This window comes from Mastigoproctus giganteus, chromosome 3 (assembly GCF_048544385.1).
Source record: "Mastigoproctus giganteus isolate SK-2022 chromosome 3, ASM4854438v1, whole genome shotgun sequence".
Lineage (NCBI taxonomy): Eukaryota > Metazoa > Arthropoda > Arachnida > Uropygi > Thelyphonidae > Mastigoproctus > Mastigoproctus giganteus.
The window spans coordinates 2124238-2150355 of NC_143577.1; the positions used below are offsets into that span (position 1 = coordinate 2124238).

Consider the following 26118-nt stretch of genomic DNA (forward strand, 5'->3'; position numbering starts at 1 on the left):
TGATTCCATTCAGAAGAGGGCAGTTAGGTTAAGTAATGATTCATCACTAACAGAGTCTCTCCACTCGCTGTCTCATAGATGTAGTGTTTCTGCTGCATGCCTTTTCTACAGATACTTCCATGGGCACTGTTCTTCTGAAATGTCTTCTATAATTCCCGCTCGCTCTCTCTCTCTCTTTCAAAACAGTCTGAACATGTGCCACCACCAGCCAACATCCATTTACTGTCCAACTTCAAACTCACAGAACCATAGGTATTTCCTGAAAATTACAGTCTACAGAAGTTCAAGTCCAATGTCAACAAATATCTTCTTTCGTCTTCTCAACCTCCAACCCAAGCATGGTACTAAGTACTATAAGTTCTAATACCTCTCGTGTTTGGGGGTCTACATAAAAAAAAAAAAAAAAAAATGCTTTTTAGTTTCTTCTAGTGTTAATTTTTTGGTGTTTTAAGTACAGTAGGTAAGGTATTCTAAATTCATAGTGACAAAAGATGAAAGCGAAAAGAATAATTATACAAACATCAACCTACATTATGTAAAAGATTACCCTCCAAAAAAAAAAAAAAAAAAAGTAGCTTGGCCCATGTTCAAAGAGGGACCAGCACACTATTAAAGTGTGACACATTTGCTTTACTCCAAAAATGATAGACCACAGGAAAGAGAGATGGGGGATAGCTGAAGAGGTCAAACCGAAGTCAGATGTGTTTGTATGACCCTCACTCGATGTTCCAGCTCATCCCACATGTGTTGCATAGGGTTCAAATTGGGCCTCTGTACTGGTCATTCAGCCTTTTGTACTAGAGGTGATCATTAAATTCACGGGCTGGTGTAAGACCTTATCTTAATTGTCATCATCTGAATCTGAATCTGATGTGGATTTCTCCTTCTCGAAATACTCTCCCTAGAACTTTACACACTTTCACCACTGTCGTACCCACGCATTAAATGCGTGGGTACGACAGTGCAAGCCATTTTCTGAAAGACTGCGAAGTGCTTTCATTGTGGCTCTGCGAGCATTATTATATTGGAAGCAAATGCTTGCCTTTAAGAGCTTTTTCCAGACATGAAAACATGAAGAGTTCACACAGGGCTGTCTTGTGAATTAGCATTAGCAGAGGTATACGATGCAAGAAAGCAAGCTTATGCAACATAAGTCAAAAAAAAAAAAAAAGTTCCGATTTCACCTGTCCGTTCATTCCAAAATACCTGTCCAGCTCAGCCTTAAATTTATTTAGGCTATCAACTTCCACAACAAAAGATGGAAGTCTGTTTCACCAATCAATTAACTGCTGGCTAAAGGGAAATTTCCGCACATCTATCCTGCATCTTCAAGAGGCATTTGTTTCCAAGATGATCTTTTTTAATTATAAATTTCACGATTGCATGCGTAAGCATTTTTTAACGGCACACACAAATTGAAACTAACATGATTCGCATAGAGTGACAAGTTTATGAAGCTTAAAATAAAAGGAATGAAGAGAAGATTCTGAAAATTTATTTGTTTTTTATACAACTGAAGATTTCAGTAAAGGGCAAACGCATTTCACCATAATAACGTAAAAAACCACATAATTCCAGCTATCAGAATTTTCGCAAATGGCAGAAATCAAGTTTACTACCCATTTATAATTGCTTGCAGTAACAGAAAAGCCCAATAAACCAGAAAGTGAAAATTGTTTTATGGTAGTGACCTCGAGAAATGTGCTTTAGAAAAATATCACAAATGCATTTCAAACTGATTCTTATAAAGGAACAAATGATAACGATGAAAGTGTAGTGCATTTTTAATGATTTGAATTTGTAAATAATACAATTTACAAACCACGCTCACAACCTTTTATATGGCCTTAAGGTCAAGCTCATGACCTTAAAAATTACATTTTGGAGAGATAAATAGCTTAGTTATACAGTGAAAATTTCAAATTCCGAGATTTTGAAATGAATTACCAAAAAACAATGTGTTATTAGGTTCACATTACGATATTTTAACGATACGATAGTAGTAGTAGTAGTGGCATGTGATGCAAGAAAGCAAATGTATGGGCTTATGCAGCATCAGCCAAAAAAAAAAAAAAAAAAAAATCACACCATTCCCTCCAAATGCCTGTCCAGTTCCTCCTTAAATTTATTCAACCTATCAACTTCCACAATGACAGATGGAAGTTTGTTCCAGCAATTAACCACCCGCTGGCTAAAGGCAAATTTCCGCACATCTATTCTACATCTGTCCTTTCTTAATTTGAATTTATGCCCCCTTAGGTTCGTAATCTGAACAAGTGGAAGGATCCCATCAGAATTCAGTGTGTTGAACCCATTCAAGGCCTTATACACCTCAATCAGATCACCGTGCAGGTGCCTAGTCTCCAGCCACTGCAATTTGGAGAACTTAAGCCTCTCTTGATAAGAGGATCCCTTCATTCCCCTCACCAATCTTGTTGCCCTTCTCTGTACACGCTCAAGTAAATCTACATCCTTCCTAAAATGAGGCCTCCAGACCTGTACACAGTACTCAAGGCGTGGCCTGACCATTGCCTTATACAGAGGGATAATCACCTCCTTTTCCCTGCTAGCAAAATTCCTATATATCATTGACAAAACCCCATGACCTGCCCTGGCAGCCTGTCTGCATTGCTCAGAAAACTTCATATCTGACTGCCCAATTACTCCCAGGTCTTTTTCATTTTCTACCACCTTAAGTGTAGTACCACACAGTTGGTACGTTTCTCTGGGGTTACTTCTACCCATATGCAGTACTTTGCATTTGTCAAGGTTAAACTTCAGTTGCCACTTCTTAGCCCATCTGCCCAAATTATCTAGATCCTGTTGCAGTAGCACACTGCCATTACTGTCATTAACAACCCTGCCAACCTTTGTATCATCTGCAAACTTCGACACTAAGCCTGATATACCTTCATCAATATCATTGATAAATATACAAAACAACAGTGGACCCAACACCAAATCCTGTGGGACTCCACTAATAACATTAGTCCAAGAAGAGCAGCACCCATTGATTACCACCCTCTGTCTTCTCGCACTTAAGCATCCTTTTATCCATTGTAGCAACTTACCCTTAATACCATTCTTCTCCAATATGTACAATAGTCTTCCATGCGCAACAGTGTCAAAAGCTTTTCTGAAATCCAAATATATGATATCAAAATTATTTTTTGCATCCAGTTCCTTTGTAACCACATCATAATATCCTATCAAATTTGTCAGACAAGACTTTCCCTTAACAAACCCATGCTGTGTCTGAATTATTGCTGCAGTCTTGTCTAGATGATCCTGCAATGCATCTTTAACCAGCGACTCCATTATTTTACCCGGAACAGAAGTTAAACTAACTGGTCTGTAATTACTCGTGTCACCCTTCGAACCCCCTTTGTGAATTGGGGATACATTTGCACATCTCCAGTCCGTGGGAACCTCCCCTGAGTCCAAGGATGCTCTCATAATTATGGCTAAGGGTTTGCTTAGTTGCTTTGCCGCCTCCTTTAATATAACTGGATAGATCCCATCCACCCCAGGTGCTTTTCTTACGTTTAACTTCAACAGTTTCTCTTCCACTCATTCATTAAAAATCATTAAGTATCCTGCTACAATTTGATAACCTTCTGCCATATTCAAACCTTAATAATTCCTCATGTGTGAATGTAGATGCAAAATACTCATTCAGTTTGTTTGCTATCTGAGCAGGATCATCAACAGTCGAGCCATCGATGTCAAGTTGGCCAATCAGATTCATCCCCTTCCTTTTAGAGTTTATATAAGTAAAGAAATCCTTGCTGTTTTTCTTAGCATCTTTTGCCAAGGATTTCTCGTAATCTGCCTTCGCCTGCCAAACCTCATTTGTGATCTGATTACAGATTAACTTATATCTGCCATAGGCTTCTGAGTCGCTTGATAATTTATATGCATCCCATGCATTTTTCTTCTCTGTTAAGAGTCTCATTAGTTCATTTGACAACCATTTAGGCCTAAACCTTGACCAATATTTCTTAATAGGTATGAAACTTTTAGTAGCATCCACAATTAATTCCTTGAATGCTTCCCACTTAGAATTTACTGTTGGTAACATCGTCAGTTGATCCCACTGTACAGAATTTAAAAACTGTCGGAGACCACTGTACTCGCCTTTACGGAAGCAAAAACCCTTTTCTTTACCCCTTATGGTAATTAAATCTTTAAGTAAATCCCACATCAGTACACTGTGATCATTGCCACCTAGTGGTTCTTTTATCTGCAAATTCCTAATACATGAATGATCACTGCTGATAACCAGATCAAGAGTATTACTTTCTCTGGTTGCCTCTCGAACATGCTGCTGCAGAAAACAATCATCCAATAAATCCACAAAAGTCTGACTAGTGTATGAGTGACCAACCCACAAGTTCCAGTCAATATCTGGGAAGTTAAAATCCCCCATTATAAGACATTCCGATTTACTAGCCCACTCTATTTCTCTGTACAATTGTTCATTGTACTCATTCGAGTCATTAGGCCTATAACACACTCCTACTCTTATTTTTGCTTTCGCAGTGCTTATGTCACACCAAACTGACTCAACAGTGCACTGTTCATCTATATCAACTGGTGTCTTTGTAACTGATTAATATTGTAAAGCGGAGTACACTCTATTGTATAGCTATGCATGTGGTTTGGAATGCGGTATTTATGAATGTTTAACATTCATTTTTTTGCAATTAATGTTCATATTTTCGATTTTGTTGATACTTCATACTTAGAGAAAAAAACTCGTAAACCCAGGAACTCGTTAAGCGAGAACTGCCTGTATTTGGATCTAAGAAAGGCTTTTGATATTGTTGCATGGAAGACTGCTACATAAATTGGAGCAGTGTTGCACTGGAGTCAAATTGCTGCACAAATTGGAGCAGTGTTGCACTGGAGTCAAATTGCTGCTATGGATAAAGGGATGGTTGAGTGGGAGAAGACAGAGAGAGTGGTAATCAATGTACACTGCTCTTCGTGGACTAATGTTATTAGTGGAGTTCCCCAGGTTTCAGTGTTGGGTCCATTGTTGTTTTCTGTATTCATTAATGATATTGATGATGGTATATGAGGCTTAATGTCCAAGTTTGCAGATGATACTAAGGAAGGCAAGGTTGTTAATGACACTAATGACAATATGCTGCTGCAACAGGATCTAGAAAAGTTGAGCAGATGGGCTGAGAGGTGGCAAATATAGTTTAACATTGACAAATGTAAAGTACTACATATGGGAAGCAGTAACCCCAGAGTAACATATCAACTGTGCGGTACTACACTGACAAGGTATGTTTGTGTCAGACGGCACCTGGAATTTCTCCCATCTCTGCTACACTGACAGTGGTTTATTTTGGTTTTTGGTTTTTAGGAGCATCGAAAGTTGTTGATGGAGTTACAACGGTTTCCCTTTGGAACAGGAATGATTATTGTTTTTTTTGAATTGAGAAGGGAATTTACCAGATTGAAAGGAAAGATTGAATATATACTTTAGTGCCATAAGAATTGAGCTTCTAAAATCTCTTGATTGGAGAGGGGAATGAGAAAAAAAAGAGTTTCTGACTGAGTACTTGGCAGATTCTCTCATTTCATTGTCTCTGAAGTCAGGTTTGTCTTGAAAGAGGTTATTCACACTTGAATTAAAGTGGTTACAGAAGGCAGTAGCTTTTAGCTCGTCATCTGAAATGAGTACCTCGTTTTCAACTACATCTCCAACATAGCTTCGTGATTTCAGTTTCCTTCCCGGTAATAGTTTGTTCAAAACTGTCCATTTTTTCTTGCTTGTTATGATACATGTAAGTTGAGAACTATAGTATTTTCTTTTCTCTGACCAAATGCAGTCAGTGACTTTGTTTCTGTATGTTGTGTATTTAATTTTATCTGCCTCGATTCCTGTTGCTCTAGCAATTCTTGCAAAGTTGTCTCTTTTCTTTAACATATTACAAATCTTGTTTGAGATGAACGGGCATATTTTCCCTCTTGGCCTGGTGGCCTTTTTATTCCCTGGGCTCCTGATATATGACACGTATTATTCATAGCTATTTAGGATAAAAAAGCAGTTCGTTGCAATTTCAGGATCACTTGTAGCAAGCACTCCATCCCACGTTGACTGCTACAGGTCGTGACAAAGCTGATTGAGAGAGGCTGGAGTGACAGATTTGAAAGTATGCATGATCTCTGCTTCATTTATTTCATTTTCGATTACCATTAAGATGGGACGATGATCCGAAATAGTTGTATCAAGTATTGCATACGTGAGAGAGCATTCCCCAATTGCGAAGTCAAGAAGGGAATTGTGGGACTCTCCCATTCTAGTCGGGATATCTCCATCAGTAAGAACAGAGAAACCATTTGAAGTAATGACATCTAGGAGGTCTTGCACCTGAGAGGATGAGCTTTGAAGAATGTTAATATTAAAGTCATCAATCAGTAGAAGGCTTAGGGATTTGCTTCTGAAATGAGATAGTGTTGTCAAGAGTTACAAGGAAGCTGTTAACTGAAGCTGAGGGAGGTTGGTATAGACACCCGATCACCAAAGAGGCAATGCGGATAAAAGTGAGTTCACAAGCTTGAACAGGCAGATTTGAGATAGGAAAGGCAGAGCATCGCAGATGACTATGAACATAAATAGCAACTCCACCACCTTTTGAATCACCTCTGCAACTTTTAAAAAGAAAGTAGTCTGGAATTTGGATTGAAACCTCAGGGGTGAACCAGGTTTCAGTAAAAACCATCAGGTCTGGATGCAGATTCCATGATGTCAGTTGAGTGAGGATTTCATCATTATGTTTTACAAGACTGCGTGCATTCGTATAGAATACAGTAATTGCATCTTTTGATGCTCCAGTAAGGCATAAGTTGTTTGACTTAATTGTTGGCAAGTGACAGGGTAGAAAGATGTTTTCACAAGAGTTAGTGTCATTGAAATTCTGGTAGGCATTATACCAGTCATACAGATAAGTGTATTTAATTAGTTTGACTGCTCGTGTTGCATTCAGTAGAAAAAGTAAAAGTATGGGAACACATATGAATTAAGGAAATTCTTGGATATGGCATATGCAACAAAAATATGCCAACTCCCTAATGTAATATGGGCTTCACAGTGTCTCTCACATACAAAACTACGCAGACTCCCTCCATTCTCAAGCTGCCAAAGGCAGTGAGATTATACATTAGCAGATCTAGATGCCTCTTTGAGAGTTATCAATAGGTTCGATCTAATGGACTATCTAGGAACAAGCTTGAAAAATCATTTTAGAACTGTACCATTGAAATGTAAGGCTTATTGGAGAGAATCAATACTCTTTACATCTCAATGTCCATCATTATGAAAAGATACCATACTGCATGATGGAAGAGATGGCAGACGTTGCAGTTTTTCACTTGAGACTAAACTTGTACATTTTGACATAGTGACCTAACTAATTAGGTCACTGAATGTTTAAATTTTTTTATATAAGACCTGGTCTTGGCGCATTATAGCCTTAGAAGCTAATGCGCCAATAAAATTCAATCAACCAACCAACCAACCAACTTGAGACTAAATTTGGGGTTAACCACTTCAGTCCTCCAATAAGAAAAATGGTAGTATCACACCAGATAATGATAGTTATCTATAACCTAGTATTGTATGGTGAAAGAGAAGGGAAGCATTCATCTGTGTGGTGTGGAATGCACAATTCTTGGTCTGTTCATATCTGGGTGGCCACTTCTGGTATAGGTGAAGAGTTTCAGGTCTAGTACAAAATGGATATAAAAAAGGTTAACAGTCTCACCATCATGAAGGTACAAACAGAGGATTTAGTTGTTGCAGAATGTGTGCAATTCTGCAACAACTAAATTGATATTCAGGTCTCACCAGTGGGACCTGAATATCAATTACATCCATCAGCTTTTTAGACTCTCAGGTAAAGTCCTTTTGGTTCGTTTTGTTAACTTGCCATAGCATTTAGCATCATCATCACATACAGTACTGTATTCGGGTTTGACCAAAAATATGTGGCAGAGATATTTGAGATTTTGTTCTTTAGTGAGTAAAAGGAAGTGTCTCTATTTGCAAAAAAGTTGAAATGATTTGAGAGTTAGAAACAGTAAAAAAAAAAATGTTCTAATTGTGCAAAAAAATTCATGATTTATCATCGTCAGATTCAACTTTATGAAAAACAAAGAAGAGATTTCATCTGCTGAAATGTTACTAGGACTATATTCATAAAGAACTGCTGTAATGGTTTAAAGTATAGAGGAATGCTGGTTTCCCAATAAATGACCCTATTTTAAAGGGAAAAAATTTCCTTTAAAAAAAAATTTTTCCAGAAAAATAAAATAGTTAAGGCACAAGAATTACACATGTAATAATGGGTGGCTTGATTATTTTAAAAATCAGCATGACATGTTTATGCAACGTTCAGTGGAGCAAATTGTCAGCAAATTATAAAAAAACATGTAAATGGGTGAAAAATGTTTGTATAAGATGTAAGAAAGGTTGGTTGGTTGGTTATTTGGTTTTTAGGAGCATTAGCAACTAAGGCCATATTGCTCCGGGAATATGCGGTGGTCATTTCCTGACCTTTCCGCATCCTCCGTATTTGGTGGTGACGGGCTTGAACCCCGGTCTAATCAAGAAGCGTGTGCTACGCACTGTTGCTCCTTCCCACCTGGCTACGGAGGCCCCATATATATAGCGTTATAACTGTGTTGGGATACAAGTTTAGGGTTATAATTTTGTACTGAAATTGAAATTTTATTGAAATTAAATCGAAATCATGACTCAGACCAGAGCAGCAAAGCAAAAGGCTCAAGCTAATGGGAGTGCTGTGGCTCAGGGGAGAACTGAGGGGGGGCAGTTCCCCTCTGAATCACAGCCTTCTAAAATGCACTGTTTGCATGATGTTTGTGGAGCAATCGGGTATGGGACATGATTTTGCCATGGGGGATGTCTTTGTGTGTGTGCGTGATGTAAGGAGTGTAAGGAAATCAAGTGACAACTCAGCACTGTTATGGGCCTATATGAGAGCTTGACAGACAGGGTGGATGCCCTCGAAGGATCTAAATTTAGGGGCCCATCAAGCTCTCAGCTGCCCACATCAATGCCAGAGCTTGCACTTGGTCATCACGCAACACAGCGGCAACCCCCAAGGCAGAATGCGTTGGTCCTACAGGAAAGAGTAGTTATTGGTGACTCTGTTGTCAGGGAAACAGGGAACATGCTTTGTAAAAAGGATAGGTGGAACAGGACCAGGGTATGTCTGCCAGGGGCAAAGGTTGATGACATTGTAGAGCGGATATCATCTTTTAAGGGCACAAAAGGTGATATAGTTGAACACGTTGGCACTAATGATATTAAAAGAGTAGAAGACAGGCAGAATTACTTAACAAGTACAGGTCACTGTTGAAAAAAAGCCGTGAATTAGGGTTGAATTTGAAAGTGTCTACAATTCTACCCAGACATGATAGGAGGGAGTATATGATGACAGCCTTGTCAATCAATTCGGCCCTGGAAAGAATGTGTGCCCAGGCTGAAGGGGTAGAATTTTTTTCAGCCTGGTCTGTACTTGTTAACAGGAGAGACTGCTTCTACAGGGATGGGATACACTTAAATAGAAAGGGTGCAAGAATATTTGCTGATGCTATCGAGGCAGTGTTAGGTGTGTCGGAAAACTGCTGGCTTGGGGGGATACAAGGACTAATAGATTAACAGTAGCCACTGGCAGAGGTGAAAGTGATTCTTGTACTGCTTCTATTGGAATGAGCAGCAGCCTAGAAAACAAGATGCAGGATATTTCAGAGACTGCTGGGAGTCATTGCAGTACAAGTAACACATGGGTTGTGTTAGGGTAGCTAAGAATAGGAACAGGTGCATGTATACTTGTGTGTACACCAATGCTAGGAGTTTGGTAAAAAAATTTGATGAATTTGAGGTATTGCTCAAAACATCAAAGGCAGATATTATTGGGATATCAGAGATGTGGTGTTACACATATAAGGAATGAAGAACTGGAATTTGGGGAGTACAATGTGTAAGGAAGGAGAGACAGGATAGGAAGGGAGGAGGGGTTATGCTATTAGTTAAGGAACACATAAAATCCATGGAAGTGAAGCCAGTCAACATCGCTGGACAGTGCAGTGTCGAGTCAGTTTGGTGTGACATAAGCATTTGGAGATCAAAATTGAGAGTAGGAGTGTGCTATAGGCCTAATGACTCTGATGAGTATAATAAGAAACTGTACAGGGAAATAGAGTGGGCCAGTAAATCAGAGAGTCTTATAATGGGGGATTTTAATTTCCCAGATATTGACTGGAATTTGTGGGTTTGTCACTCACACCCTAGCAAGGCTTTTGTCAATTTATTGGATGATTGTTTTCGACATCAGAATGTTCGGAAGACAAGTAGAGGAAGTAATACTCTTGGTCTGATTATCAGTAGTGATTCTTCATGCATTAAGAATCTGCAGATAAAGGAAACACTAGGTGGCAGTGATCACAGTGTGCTGCAGTGGGATTTACTCAAAGAGGTAACTACCATCAGGGGTAAAGGGAAGGGTTTTTGCTTTCGTAAAGGCAACTATGATGGTCTGAGACAGTATTTAAATTCTATACAGCAGGACTAACTGATGATGTTACCAACAACAAATTCAAAATGGGAAACATTCAAAGAACTTTGAATGTTTGAACATTCAAAGAACTTTGAACTTTGAATGGCAACAAGATTAGTAAATGGAACAAAGGGTTGCTCTTACGAAGAAAGGCTTAAGTTTTGCAAATTACAGAGTTTGGAGACAAGGCACCGGCGAGGTGATCTGATAGAGGTGTATAAGGCTTTGAATGGTTTGAGCATGCTCAATGCCAATGGGATTCTTCATCTTTCTCAGAATAATCACCTCAGAGGGCATAAATTCAAATTGAGGAAGGACGGATGTCGGATAGATGTGCGGAAATTTGCCTTTGGCCAGCGGGTGGTTGGTTGGTGGAACCGACTTCCATCACTTGTTGTTGAAGTTGATAGCCTAAACAAATTTAAAGCTCAACTGGACAGGTATTTCGAACGAACGGAGGGGTGAAATGGGAGTGGTTTTTTTTTTTTTTTTTTTTTGGCTGATGCTGAATAAGCTTGCTTTCTTGCATCATATGCCTCTGCTAATGCTAATGCTAACTTATCTTGGAAGCTACTAGGCTTTACATACCAACTAAGAAATATTGTTCAAGGTTTAGGCCTAAATGGATGTCAGATGAACTAATGAGACATATGGCAGAGAAGAAAAATGCATGGGATACATATAAATTAATGGGTGACATGGAAGCTTATGATAGATATAAGCTGGTCTGTAACCAAGTCACAAAGGAGATTAGGCATGCAAAGGCAGATTATGAGAAATCCTTGGCAAATGATGCAAATAAAAACAGAAAAGAGTTCTTTACCTATGTAAACTCTAGAAGGAAAGGGATGAATCAGATTGGTCCACTTGATACTGATGGTTCAACAGTTGAGGATCCTGCTCAGGTTTTTTTTTTTTTTTGGTAGTTGTTGGCACATAGGCTTCTGTGGCCATAATGCACCTCCCAAGGTTTTTGCAGTACTTTGATCCAAGCCCGAGGCAGGAATCAAACCCGCGACCTTTGGGTTGCCAGGCAGGCACTTTACCCGCCCGGCTAGCCCGGTCAGCTTCCTGCTCAGGTGACTAAAAAACTAAACCAGTATTTTGCATCTAAAAAACTAAACCAGTATTTCAGGAAGGGGAATGCCAGAGGTGAAGTAAACTTTTGCAGTGAGCCAGATGATTTTGTAATAACTGAGAGGAAAGTGGAGGAGAAATTGTTGAGGATAAACATAAAAAAGGCACCTGGGGTGGATGGGATCTATCTAGTTATATTAAAGGAGGCAGCAAAGGAAGTAAGCAAACCTTTCGCCATAATTATGGGTACCTCCCCTGAGTCCAAAGAAGCTCTCATAATTATGGCGAAGGGTTTGCTTTGCTATAATTATGTGTGAATTGGGGTCAAATGTGACCCCAATTCACAAAGGAGGATCAAAGGCTGACACAAGCAATTATAGACCTGTGAGTTTAACTTCTGTTCCATGAAAATTAATGGAGGCACTGGTTAAAGAAGCACTGGAGGATCATCTAGACAAGACTTCAGTTATAGCTCGGACACAGCATGGTTTTGTTATTCTTTTAATAATATTAGCATCAGCAATTAGCATTAGCATATGATGCAAGAAAGCAAGCTTATGCAGCATCAGCCAAAAAAACCGCTCCCATTTCACCCCTCCATTCGTTCCAAATACCTGTCCAGCTCAGCCTTAAATTTATTCAGGCTATCAACTTCCACAACAAAAGATGGAAGTCTGTTCCACAACCAACTACCCGCTGGCTAAAGGCAAACTTCCGTACATCTATCCTACAATTGTCTTTCCTCAATTTGAATTTATGACCTGTCAGGTGATTATTCTGAGCAAGAGGAAGAATCCCATCAGCATTGAGCATGCTCAAACCATTCAAGGCTTTATACACCTCAATCAGATCACCTCGCAGGTGACTAGTCTCCAGACACTGTAATCTGCAAAACTTAAGCCTTTCTTCGTAAGTGCATTCCTTCATTCCATTCACTAATCTTGTTGCCCTTCTCTGTACTCATTCCAACAGCTATACATCCTTCTTAAAATGAGGTCTCCATATCCTTTATTGCTAATTAATAAAATTATAATGCAAATTAGTTTAAAAATTTCAGCTCTACATAGTACTAACATAAACCATTTTGTTCTAGGGGAAAATAATGGAGTTAGCAATCAAAGAAACAATGCAGGGTCATCTTTTTAAAAATCATACTAAATGTCCATAAAATCCAATACTTTAATAATATAGTTTACTTGATTAACTGTCAGAAGGGCTGAGTGGCCAAGTAAGTAAGTACACAAATTCTATCTCCATTATATATGGGCACTCTGAAAAATCCAACACAGACTATTTCCACAACTTCCACACTAAACATCACAAAGAAAAAACTGGTTACACACAGCTCAGTTTTTTCACACACTGGATAGTGATAACACTAAAATTATGATTAAGCTTCCAAATGAATATAAATTACAGGTTATGGAGAAGCTTTAAAAATACAAGTCTGAAAATGTCAACATTCTAAATGCACTTTCCTCTTGACATTTCTGATGTGTAAGATCTAAAAGGCTTACTTTACATTACCCAATCAGAGTTAAGCCTTCCTCACTGCATGTGGATGCTTCCCTGTTTCCTTTTAAATCATTCTTCCACTTATGTATTCTAGCACTGAGTCCAGGGAGATAGTGTGCACTTTTACTGCTGTGTTCCCAATTTTGTTTGCCCCAACAGCCCTTGAGTTATCAACAACTCAGCAAGTGATGCCTTAATGTCATTTTATTTTTAAATTTATTTTATTCCCCTTTTCCTTTAAACTGCTTTCAATTCAGCAGAAGGTATACAGAGATAAGTTACTTAAAAGAAGCTCATTAAACCTTTTAGCATATCTGCAAGACATTTGTAACTAGCTGCTTGGCTATAAGTTTCTTTGTAACCTTTACAAAAATTTCTACATAGAATAAAAGTGTCCTTTTATCTAAATTGTATTATCTACTTATATTACAAACAAAGTAACTTTCCCTTTCCAATGTTACCCATGAGATTTTTAATATTTTAGTTAATTGTTATCCTACAGTAAGCATCAGATTCTAACTATCAGAACAGATCAATTATTAATTATAAATTGGTTATTTTCTTGTATTCTGCTTTAGGATCCTGTCATAGGCCAAAAAAGAAACAAAAAAAAATAAAATAAATAAAATAAATAAGAATCTGCTACAAACCAGCAAATCATAATTGCTATTGAGCAAAAATATTTACATCAAATACAGTAAACCCCCGCTATTCGTGGTCGCTGATTTAAACCTAAAAAAATGTGAATTTTAAAGCGCCGTGAACATTTTCCGCTATAAAAAAACATGGCCGTGGCTAAAATCATCTTGCACCGTCCACAGAGTACTACTCTGTGGACTGTGCACAGAGTACTACCACACCGGTCCACAGAATACTACTCTGTGGACAGGTAGTACTCACCAGTCTACAGAGTAGTACTCTGTGGACCGGTGAAAACAGCAGCCAGTATATGGGGGGAGGGGGTGACAAAATCGAGAGCGCAGATGTTTCCCGCTAATCCTTGTTCAGTATATGTAATGCACTTGTCATGGAAGATTTTGTTGCATGCTTTTAATTGATATGTTTACAAAAGTGAAAAACCTACCGTTTTCCAGTGTGTTGGTGTAAACAGACCTTTTCGAGTGTGTTAACGATTAAAAGAAAGTGACTTTATTGTGGACAAGTTCTTTTATAACCCTATAAAAATATGGATATGAATAATAAGGGAATTGTGAAAAGATCAAAGAAGGTGATGACATTAGTGAGTAAAACTGAGCTATTAGACAAAATTTCTAATGGTGAAAGTGTCTCGTCAGTGGCAAAACATTTATAAAATCAATGAGTCAATGGTACGATCAATCAAGAAATTGGAAGAAAAAATCTGCTGTAGTGTCCATGAAAATGCACTAATTGCTTCAAAAATTTGCTCTCTAACTTGTGATGTTAAATTTAAAAAAAATGGAAAAGATTTTAAATATGCGGATAGAAGACCGAACTCAAAATAAAATTCCATTAAGTTCACTCACATTCGTGAAAAAACAAAACACCTTTATCAACACTTTAGTGAAACTGGTGATAGCACTGGTGGGATAAGTTTTTTAGCTAGCAAAGGCTGGTTTGAAAGATTTAAAAATCGATATGGCCTTCATAACGTGAAACTTGTAGGCGAGTCTGCATCAGCGGATTTTGTGGCTGCAGAAAGTTTCCCGACTTAACTAAAAAAATTAATTACGGACAAAGGATATGTTCCTGAACAGGTGTTCAATGCAGACGAAACTGGGTTGTTTTGGAAGAGAATGCCAGCCAGAACATACTTAACAGAAAATGAAAAATCTGCTCCTGGATTCCAAGCTTCCAAAGATAGGCTTATTTGGCGCCTCCATAGCCAGGTGGGCAGGAGCAGCAGTGCATAGCCCACGCTTCTTGATTAGACTGGGGTTTGAGCCCGTGACCACCAAATATGGAGGATGCGGAAAGGTCAGGGAATGAACACCGCATATCCCCGGAGCAATATGGCCTTAGTTGCTAATGCTCCTAAAAACCGAATAACAACAACAATAGGCTTACTCTTGTTTGTGCAAACGCTAGTCGACACATGATCAAACCGATGCTTGTGTATAAATCGCAGAATTCACGTGCTTTGAAGGAAAAGAATAAAGATCATCTTCCAGTTTATTGGAAATCTAATAAAAAACCTGGGTAATGCTACACTTTTTAGAGAGTGGTTTAATGATAGCTTTGTGCGAGAGGTGGAAAATTAATTAGCTTCAAAATCTTTGCCTTTCAAAATTCTGCTTCTTATTGATAACACGCCAGGCCATCCAAGCAGTCTAGAATTTGACCACCCAAACGCTGAAATTGTGTTTTTGCCACCCAACACCACATCACTTTTACAACCACTAGACCAAGGTGTGTTTTCTGCATTTAAGTCCTACTATGTTATGAGAACTTTTACTGGCTTAATTGAAAAAATGGAAAGGGAGTCAGACTTAACTGTAAGTCAAAGTTGGAAAAATTATAACATTGCAGATTGCATGATCGACATCAAGGCATCAGTTGATGAGATAAGTGCATCTACAATTAACACGTGTTGGCGAAAATTGTGGCCAGAAGTGGTTGTTGCTAAAACAATCCCTAATGTCAATGAACTGGTTGCCGATATTGTAGAAATCGCACAGGGAATAGAAGGCGGGGGCTTTGAAAACATCGATGCAACAGACATTCAGGAACTTATTGAGACTCATGCAGATGAACTTACAATAGAAGAGTTGGATGAATTAGTAACAAGGTCAAATGAAAACCAGAATGATCCTGAGGAGGAAGATCTCGACGTTGTTAGACCAGAATTAAATAGCAAATCATTAAAGGAAATTTTTAGCCTCTCCATACAACTTTCAGAAAAGGTGGTGGAAATGGATCCTAATTTGAAAAGAAGCATCAAGTTTAAACGAGACATAGAACAATTACCCTTGCCTTACGGGGAAATTCAAAAGGAGCTCAACAAAAAAATTAAGAAACAAACTTCGATTACGAGTTATTTTTTGCCCAGCAACCCATGTTCTTGATATGTTTTTGAAAGATTTGTTTAAATTTCTAATAAATATTACATTTAATATTAAACTGTTTCTTATTTTCATTTCGATTCCTTATGCTTGTATTTCACTATGTACTGTCTATATTTGTCTATGTACATAGTCATATTATGTAGGTAAATACATATAATACATACATAGACAAAAGTTTAGACTAGTTTTTGTTATATATTTCATACTTTGGAACAGAACCCATTTATTACTATGGGCGTCATAACTCTGTATTTGCGGAATTTCTCAGGAACATAACCCCCCACAAATAGCGAGAGTTTACTGTATATATATTTTATTAATATTTATATTTTACCTTCTAATTTTGGCAGGAACAGGGGGAAATCAACAACCCATAAAAATTGGAAATCATCTTTATCAAACATCTTTAGCCCAGCTGATTCCAAAAGTGAGGCACACTGAATCCGTAACATTCCAAGAAGATTGCACTAAAAAAACAAAGTACTTCTAATTAGTAAAGGTGCATATTTAATTCTGTGTTAAATGTGGAATTATTTACTACAGTTATTAGGGAAGTAAATTAATTTTTTAATTTTTTCTTTTACATTTTTTTTTATATTACTAACATGAAAATTACTATGCATGTATATATGTGGGGGAGGGTGGGGATCATTCAAACTCCGTTATACGAAGTGCCCCGAGCCAAGTAGTTTTGATTCTTATTGCTGGTATTCATAATATGAGTGAATATAAAAACAAGCATTTATTAAGTATTAATGTAAAAAGTAAAGATGTAGAGTAAACTACAGATAAATAAGTAAATTAATTATTGTTCAAAAATACTGGAAGTCATTGTGTCTTATTAGCTGCATATTCAGTGGAAGCTTCTTTACATTTTTGAAACATTGTTTCTGTGAATTTTCCAATTAGTTTTTTTTTTTGTCAGTTATGATCAGTAATGTTCATATGCATTAAGAACTGTTAAATGGTTCTTAGTAGTAGTAGCAGTAGTTGCATCACACGCCACTACTGCTACTACTACTTTGGCTGATGCTGCATGAGCTTATGCAGCATCAGCCAAAAAAAAAAAAAAAAAAAAAAAATCACACCATTCTCTCCAAATGCCTGTCCAGTTCCTTCTTAAATTTATTCAACCTATCAACTTCCACAACAACAGATGGAAGTTTGTTCCAGCAATTAACCACCCGCTGGCTAAAGGCAAATTTGCGCACATCTATTCTACATCTGTCTTTTCTTAATTTGAATTTATGCCCCCTTAGGTTCGTAATCTGAACAAGTGGAAGGATCTCATCAGAATTCAGTGTGCTCAACCAATTCAAGGCCTTATACACCTCAATCAGATAGCCGCACAGGTGCCTAGTCTCCAGCCACTGCAATTTGCAGAACTTAAGCCTCTCTTGGTAAGAGGATCCCTTCATTCCCCTCACCAATCTTGTTGCCCTTCTCTGTACACGCTCAAGCAAATCGACATCCTTCCTAAAATGAGGCCTCCAGACCTGTACGCAGTAATCAAGGCGTGGCCTGACCATTGCCTTATACAGAGGGACAATCACCTCCTTTTCCCTGGTAGCAAAATTACTATATATATCATTGACAAAACCCCATGACCTGCCCTGGCAGCCTGTCTGCATCGCTCAGAAAACTTCATATCTGACTGCACAATTACTCCCAGGTTTTTTCATTTTCTACAACCTTAAGTGTAGTACCTCACAGTTGGTACTTTTCTCTCGGGTTACTTCTACCCATATGCAGTACTTTGCATTTGTCAAGGTTAAACTTCAGTTGCCACTTCTTAGCCTTCTGCCCAAATTATCTAGATCCTGTTGCAGTAGCACACTGCCATTACTGTCATTAACAACACTGCCAACATTTGTATCATCTGCAAATTTCGACAGTAAGCCTGATATACCTTCATCAATATCATTGATAAATATACAAAACAACAGTGGACCCAACACTGAACCCTGTGGGACTCCACTAATAACATTAGTCCACGAAGAGCAGTACCTATTGATTACCACACTCTGTCTTCTCCCACTTAACCATCCTTTTATCCATTGTAGCAACTTACCCTTAATACCATTCTGCTTCAATCTGTACAAGTCTTCCATGCGCAACAGTGTCAAAAGCTTTCCTAAAATCCAAATATATGATATCAAAATTATTTTTTGCATCCAGTTCCTTTGTAACCACATCATAATAACCAATCAAATTTGTCAGACAAGACTTTCCCTTAACAAACCTATGCTGTGTCTGAATTATTGCTGCAGTCTTGTCTAGATGATCCTGCAATGCATCTTTAAGCAGTGACTCAATTATTTTACCCGGAACAGAAGTTAAACTAACTGGTCTGTATTACTTGTGTCACCCTTCAATCCCTCTTTATGAATTGGGGATACATTTGCACATCTCCAGTCCGTGGGTACCTCCCCTGAGTCCAAGGATGCTCTCACAATTATGGCTAAGGGTTTGCTTAGTTGCTTTGCTGCCTCCTTTAATATAACTGGATAGATCCCATCCACCCCAGGTGCTTTTCTTATGTTTAACTTCAACAATTTCTCCTCCACTTTGCTCGCAGTTATTACAAAATCATTAAGTATCCTGCTACAATTTGATAACCTTCTGCCATTTTCAAACCTTAATAATTCCTCACATGTGAATGTAAATGCAAAATATTCATTCAGTTTGTTTGCTATCTGAGCAGGATCATCAACAGTAGAGCCATCGATGTGAAGTTGGCCAATCAGATTCATCCCCTTCCTTTTAGAGTTTATATAAGTAAAGAAATCCTTGCTGTTTTTCTTAGCATCTTTTGCCAAAGATTTCTCGTAATCTGCCTTCGCCTGCCTAACCTCCTTTGTGACCTGATTACAGACTAGCTTATATCTGCTGTAGGCTTCTGAGTCGCTTGGTAATTTATATGCATCCAATGATATCAATGCATTTTTCTTCTCTGTTATGAGTCTCATTAGGTCATTTGACAACCATTTAGGCCTAAACCTTGAACAATATTTCTTAATAGGTATGAAACTTTTAGTAGCATCCACAATTAATTCCTTGAATGCTTCCCACTTAGAATTTACTGTTGGTAACATCTTCAGTTGATCCCACTGTACAGAATTTAAAAACTGACTGAGACCACTGTACTCCCCTTTACAGAAGCAAAAACCCTTTCCTTTACCCCAGATGGTAATTAAATCTTTAAGTAAATCCCACATCAGTACACTGTGATCAATGCCACCTAGTGGTTCCTTTATCTGCAAATTCTTAATACACAAATGATCACTGCTATTAACCAGATCAAGAGTATTACTCTCTCTGGTTGCCTCTCGAACATGCTGCTGCAGAAAACAATCATCCAATAAATCCACAAAAGTCTGACTAGTGTGTAAGTGACCAACACACAAGTTCCAGTCAATATCTGGGAAGTTAAAATCCCCAATTATAAGACTTTCTGATTTACTAGCCCACTATTTCTCTGTATAATTGTTCATTGTACTCATTCTAGTCATTAGGCACCAGCGAGGTGATCTGATACAGGTGTATAAAGCCTTGAATGGTTTGAGCATGCTCAATGCTGATGGGATTCTTCCTCTAGCTCAGAATAATCACCTGAGAGGGCATAAATTCAAATTGAGGAAAGACAGATGTAGGATAGACGTGCGGAAATTTGCCTTTAGCCAGCGGGTGGTTGGTTGGTGGAACAGACTTCCATCCCTTGTAGTGGAGGTTGATAGCCTAAATAAGTTTAAGGCTCAGCTGGACAGGTATTTTGAACGAACAGAGGGGTGAAGTGGAAGTGGGTTTTTTTTTTTTTTTTTTGGCTGATGCTGCATAAGCTTGCTTTCTTGCATCAAATGCCTCTACTAATGCTAATGCTAATGCTAACACATTCCTATTCTTATTTTTGCTTTCGCAGTGCTTATGTCACACCAAACTGACTCAACAGTGCATTGTTCATCTATATCAACTGGGTGCACTTCTTTTGATTTTATGTTTTTCTTAATTAACAGCATAACACCTCCTCCCTTCCTATCCTGTCTATCCTTTCTGTACACATTGTACTCCCCAAATTCCAGTTCTGCATTCCTTATATCTGGGTGACACCACGTCTCTGCTATCCCAACAATATCCGCCTTTGATGTCTTGACCAACACTTCAAATTGATCAAATTTATTTACTTTACTTCTAGCATTGGTATACATGCACCTATTCCTATTTCTAGTTATCCTAACACATCCCACATACCCACCTATTTCACATGACTGCCATCCGTCCCCGAAAACCCCAACACCCCTTGCTCCAGGTTGCTACTTATTCTAATAGAAGTTTTGCAAGAATCACCTTCAGAGAGGGCGCTGACTCTCTTTAAAAATTACAGCTGGAATTACAGGCTTCAAAAAAGCGATAAGTGTTTGCCATTTTATTTACCTAATTGTTATTTTATATTGCACTTTATACGTAGTCTTATAATTCTAGTTACGCTGGTTATTTTTATTTTTAATTTAGATAAAGAGGATTGAATTTGAAAGTATCTGCAATTCTGCCCAGACACGATAGGAGGGAGTATATGATGAGAGCCCTGTCGATCAATTCGGCCCTGGAAAGATTGTGCAAGGCTGAAGGGTAGAATTTTTTTCAGCCTGGTCTGTACTTGTTAACAGGAGAGACTGCTTCTACAGGGATGGGATACACTTAAAGAGAAAGGGTGCAAGAATGTTTGCTGAATGCTATCGAGGGAGTGTTAGGTGGGTCGGAAAACTGCTAGATTGGGGGGATACAAGGACTAATAGATTAACAGTAGCCACTGGCAGAGTATTACTTAAGTAATACCTCTGCCTATTCTCTTGTATAAGTGATTCTTGTACTGCTTCTATTGGAATGAGCAGCAGCCTGGAAAATAAGATGCAGGATATTTCAGAGACTGCTGGGAGTCATTGGGGTACAAGTAGACACATGGGTTGTGTTAGGGCAGCTAAGAAAAAGAACAGGTGCATATATACTTGCGTGTACACCAATGCTAGGAGTTTGGTAAATAAATTTGATGAATTTGAGGTATTGCTCAAAGCATCAAAGGCAGATATTGTTGGGATATCAGAGACTTGGTGTCACACAGATATAAGTAATGCAGAACTGGAATTTGGGGAGTACAACGTCTACAGAAAGGATAGACAGGATAGGAAGGGAGGAGGGGTTATGCTATTAGTTAAGAAACACATAAAATCCAAGGAAGTGAAGCCAGTCGACATCGCTGGACAGTCCAGTGTCGAATCAGTTTGGTGTGACATAAGCATTGGGAGATCAAAATTGAGAGTAGAAGTGTGCTATAGGCCTAATGACTCTGATGAGTATAATAAGAAACTGTACAGGGAAATAGAGTGGGCCAGTAAATCAGAGAGTCTTATAATGGGGGATTTTAATTTCTCAGATATTGACTGGCATTTGTGGGTTGGTCACTCACACACTAGCAAGGCTTTTGTGGATTTATTGGATGATTGTTTTCTAAATCAGCATGTTCGGGAGGCAACTAGAGGGAGCAATACTCTTGATTTGATTATCAGTAGTGATTCTTCATGCATTAAGAATCTGCAGATACAGGAACCACTAGGTGGCAGTGATCACAGTGTGCTGAAGTGGGATTTACTCAAAGGAGGTAACTACCATCAGGGGTAAAGGGAAGGGTTTTTGCTTTCGTAAAGGTGACTACGATGGTCTGAGACAGTATTTAAATTCTATACAGCAGGACTAACTGATGATGTTATTACCAACAACAAATTCAAAATGGGAAACATTCAAAGAACTTATCTTGGAAGCTACTAGGCTTTACATACCAACTAAGAAATATTGTTCAAGGTTTAGGCATAAATGGATGTCAGATGAACTAATGAGATATATGGCAGAGAAGAAAAATGCATGGGATACATATAAATTAACATGTGACACAGAAGCCTATGATAGATACAAGTTGATCTGTAACCAAGTTACAAAGGAAGTTAGGCAGGCGAAGGCAGATTACGAGATATCTTTGGCAAGGGATGCGAAGAAAAACAACAAGGAATTCTTCACTTATGTAAACTCTAGAAGGAAGGGGATGAATCAGATTGGTCCACTTGATATCGATGGTTCAACTGTTCATGATCCTGCTTAGGTAACTAACAAACTAAATCAATATTTTGCATCTACATTCACAGATGAGGAGTTATTAAGGAAGGGGAATGCCATAGATGAAGTAAACACTGGCAGTGAGCTAGATGATCTTGTATTAATTGAGAGTAAAGTGGAGGAGAAATTGTTGAAGATAAATACAAGAAAGTTACCTGGGGTGGATGGGATCTACCTAGTTATATTAAAGGAGGCAGCAAAGGAAGTAAGCAATCCGTTAGCCATAATTATGAGAACTTGGACTCAGGGGAGGTACCCACAGACTGGAGATGTGCAAATGTAACCCCAATTCACAAAGGAGGATTAAAGGCTGACACAAGTAATTATAGACCTGTGAGTTTAACTTCTGTTCCAGGAAAATTAATGGAAGCACTGGTTAAAGGAGCACTGCAGGATCATCTTGACAAGAATTCAGTTATAGCTCAGACACAGCATAGTTTTGTTAAGGAAAGGTCTTGCCTGACCAATTTGATTGGATACTATGATGCAGTCACAAAAGAACTGGATGCAGGGAATAACTTTGATATTATATACTTGGATCTTAGAAAGGCTTTTGATACTGTTGCACATGGGACTGCTGCACAAATTGGAGTAGTGTGGCATTGGAGGCAAATTGTTGCTATTGATAAAGGGATGGTTGAGTGGCAGAAGACAGAGAGTGGTAATTAATGGACACTGCTCATCATGGACTAATGTTATTAGTGGAGTCCCTCAGGGTTCAGTGTTGGGTCCATTGTTGTTTTCTGCATTTATAAATAATACTGATGATGGTATATCAAGCTTAATGTCCAAGTTTGGAGACGATACAAAGGTTGGCAGGGTTGTTAAGGACGCTACTGACGCTATGCTGCTGCAACAGGATCTGGAAAGGTTGAGCAGATGGGCTGAGAGGTGGCAAATGAAGTTTAACATTGACAAATGTAAAGTACTACATATGGGAAACATCAATCCCAGAGCAACGTATCAACTCTGTGGTACTACACTGACAAGGTATGTTCGTGTCAGACGGCACCTGGGATTTCTCCCATCTCCGCGTGTGTTTCGCTGTATCGAGGACAGTACACTGTCAAGCCAGAGACTTGAAAGTGTGTGGGTCGTGTCTGTGCAGTGTGATATGTTGTGCCCATTGTTTATCCGGCTTATTGGCTGCCAGGCCCCTAGTGGGTCCCGACGTTGCCCATACCCTGCCACGTGGAGGCTAGCCGGGTGTATCCAGTATCACAACAATTTGCTCTGCCAGGTCCTGCCACCTAGTTTCCTGGGATTTCAGTGGCTAGGGCCTATTAAAAAAAAAAAAGAAAAAAGTTTATGCATTTGACATTAATGCTTAATGGGATTGCTGTTAGGAAATCGCTGGTTAGGGTTGAACACTAAAGAGATGTGTTAAAGGCCAAATAGGTCGGGCAAAATTTTGATGTTATTAAATTTAGACATGTAATGCTAGATAAAAGCTGATAGTGTTAGATATCTTAGAGATTTGCACAAAACCGGTAGAATTTAGACGTTGGTTATAATTTGGCGGCAGTGGGGCAGTGGGTACTCGGTCGATTTAGTGAGAGAGAGGGGGGGGAGATTGAAGACTGGGGAGGAAACAGATAGAAGAATAGGGACGGATAGAGTAGGCATCCCCAAAGAGGTACTACACTGACAGTGGTAGAGAATGAAAATGACCTGGGGGTAATTGTGCAGGCAGATATGAAGTTCTCTGAGCAGTGCAGACGGGCTGCAAGAGTAGCTCACGGTGTCTTATCAATGATATACAGGAATTTTTCTAGCAGGGATAGGGAGGTGATTATTCTCTTGTATAAGGCAATGGTCAGGCCGCACCTTGAGTACTGTATACAGGTCTGCAGGCCACATTTCAAGAAGGATGTAGAGCTGTTGCAACGAGCACAGAGAAGGGCAACAAGGTTAGTGAACGGAATGAAGGGTTGCTCTTACGAAGAAAGGCTTAAGTTTAGCAAATTACAGTGTCTGGAGACTAGGCACTGGCGAGGTTATCTAATAGAGGTGTATAAAGCCTTGAATGGTTTGAGTATGCTCAATGCTGATGGGATACTGCCTCTTGCTCAGAATAATCACCTGAGAGGGCATAAATTGAAATTGAGGAAAGACAGATGTAGGATAGATGTGCGGAAATTTGCCTTTAGCCAGCGGGTAGTTGGTTGGTGGAACAGACTTCCATCCCTTGTTGTGGAAGTTGATAGCATAAATAAATTTAAGGCTCGGCTGGACAGGTATTTCGAACGAACGGAGGGGTGAAGTGGAAGGTTTTTTTTTTTTTTTTTTTGGCTTATGATGCACAAGCCTGCTTTCTTGCATTATATGCCTCTACTAATGCTAATGCTAAAAAAAAAAAGAGTTTTTGTAGATTACTACTTAATATATGTAAAACCGTTATTTCATTCGAACCTTGCATTGTGTTAACTAGGTAGCTCTAACTTATAATTATATAGCATAATACGCATCTCTATTAGATAGCATAGCATTGACATTTAATTAATTAAATTTATTGATCTTATTAATTTAAAATATCAGCCCCAGACTAGAGCAGCAAAGCAACGGGATCAAAGTGGTAGGAGTGCTGTGACTCGGGGGAGATTCTCCAATGCATCACAGCCTAAAAAAATGTGCAACTTGTGAAATGTTTGCCGAACTCTCTGGAAAAGAACATGATATTGCCATGGGGGATGTCTTTGTGTGTGTGCGATGTAAGGAGTGTAAGGAAATTAGGCGACAACTCAGCGTTGTTATGGGCCTATATGAGAGCTTGAAGGACAGGGTGGATGCCCTCGAAGGATCTAAATTGAGGGGCCCATCAAGCTCTCAGCTGCCCACATCAACACTAGAGCTTGCACTCGGTCATCGCACGACACAGCGGCAACCTCCAAGGCAGAATGCGCTGGTCCCACAGGAACTAGTAGTTGTTGGTGACTCTATTGTCAGGGAAACGGGGAACATGCTTTGTAAAAAGGATAGGTGGAACAGGACCAGGGTATGTCTGCCAGGGGCAAAGGTTGATGACGTTGTAGAGGGGGATATCATCTTTTAAGGGCACAAAAGGTGATATAGTTGTACATGTTGGTACTAATGATATTAAGGGTAGGAGACCGGCAGAATTACTTAACAAGTACAGGTCACTGTTGAACAAAAGCCATGAATTAGGGTTGAATTTGAAAATGTCTGCAATTCTGCCCAGTTGATAGGAGGGAATATATGATGAGAGCGTTGTCGATCAATTCGGCCCTGGAAAGACTGTGCAAGGCTGAAGGGATAGAATTTTTTTCAGCCTGGTCTGTACTTGTTAACAGGAGAGACTGCTTCTACAGGGATGGGATACACTTAAATAGAAAGGGTGCAAGAATATTTGCTGATGCTATCGAGGCAGTGTTAGGTGGTTTGGAAAACTGCTAGCGGTGGGTTGGAAAACTGCTAGCTTGGGGGGGATACAAGGATTAATAGTTTAACAGTAGCCACTGTTAAACTATTAGGTTTTAGTTCTTTTGCCACCGACACATTTTCACCTTTCAATTTAAAAGTGGTGTCAGGTATCATGTTATAAAACACTTCAGTTTTATCTGCATTATAGACTTCTTCATTGTAACCTTTCTTACAGGCACTTACGTAGCCACGTGGGAAGGAGCAGCAGTGCGTAGCACACGCTTCTTGATTAGACCGGGGTTCGAGCCCGTGCCCACCAAATACGGAGGATGCGGAAAGGT

The 26118-nt window shown here is 39.0% G+C and overlaps 1 protein-coding gene across 1 annotated transcript in view; it reads right to left on the reverse strand.

Annotated features, from left to right (window-relative positions):
- The window catches only part of AspRS-m (aspartyl-tRNA synthetase, mitochondrial), a 166706-nt gene that overhangs the window by 19618 nt on the left and 120970 nt on the right, over window positions 1-26118 (reverse strand). Inside the window, exon 13 of the mRNA XM_090369824.1 lies at window positions 16569-16701. Coding sequence (XP_090225950.1) covers window positions 16569-16701 — 133 coding nt within the window. The remainder of the gene's footprint in view (window positions 1-16568; window positions 16702-26118) is intronic.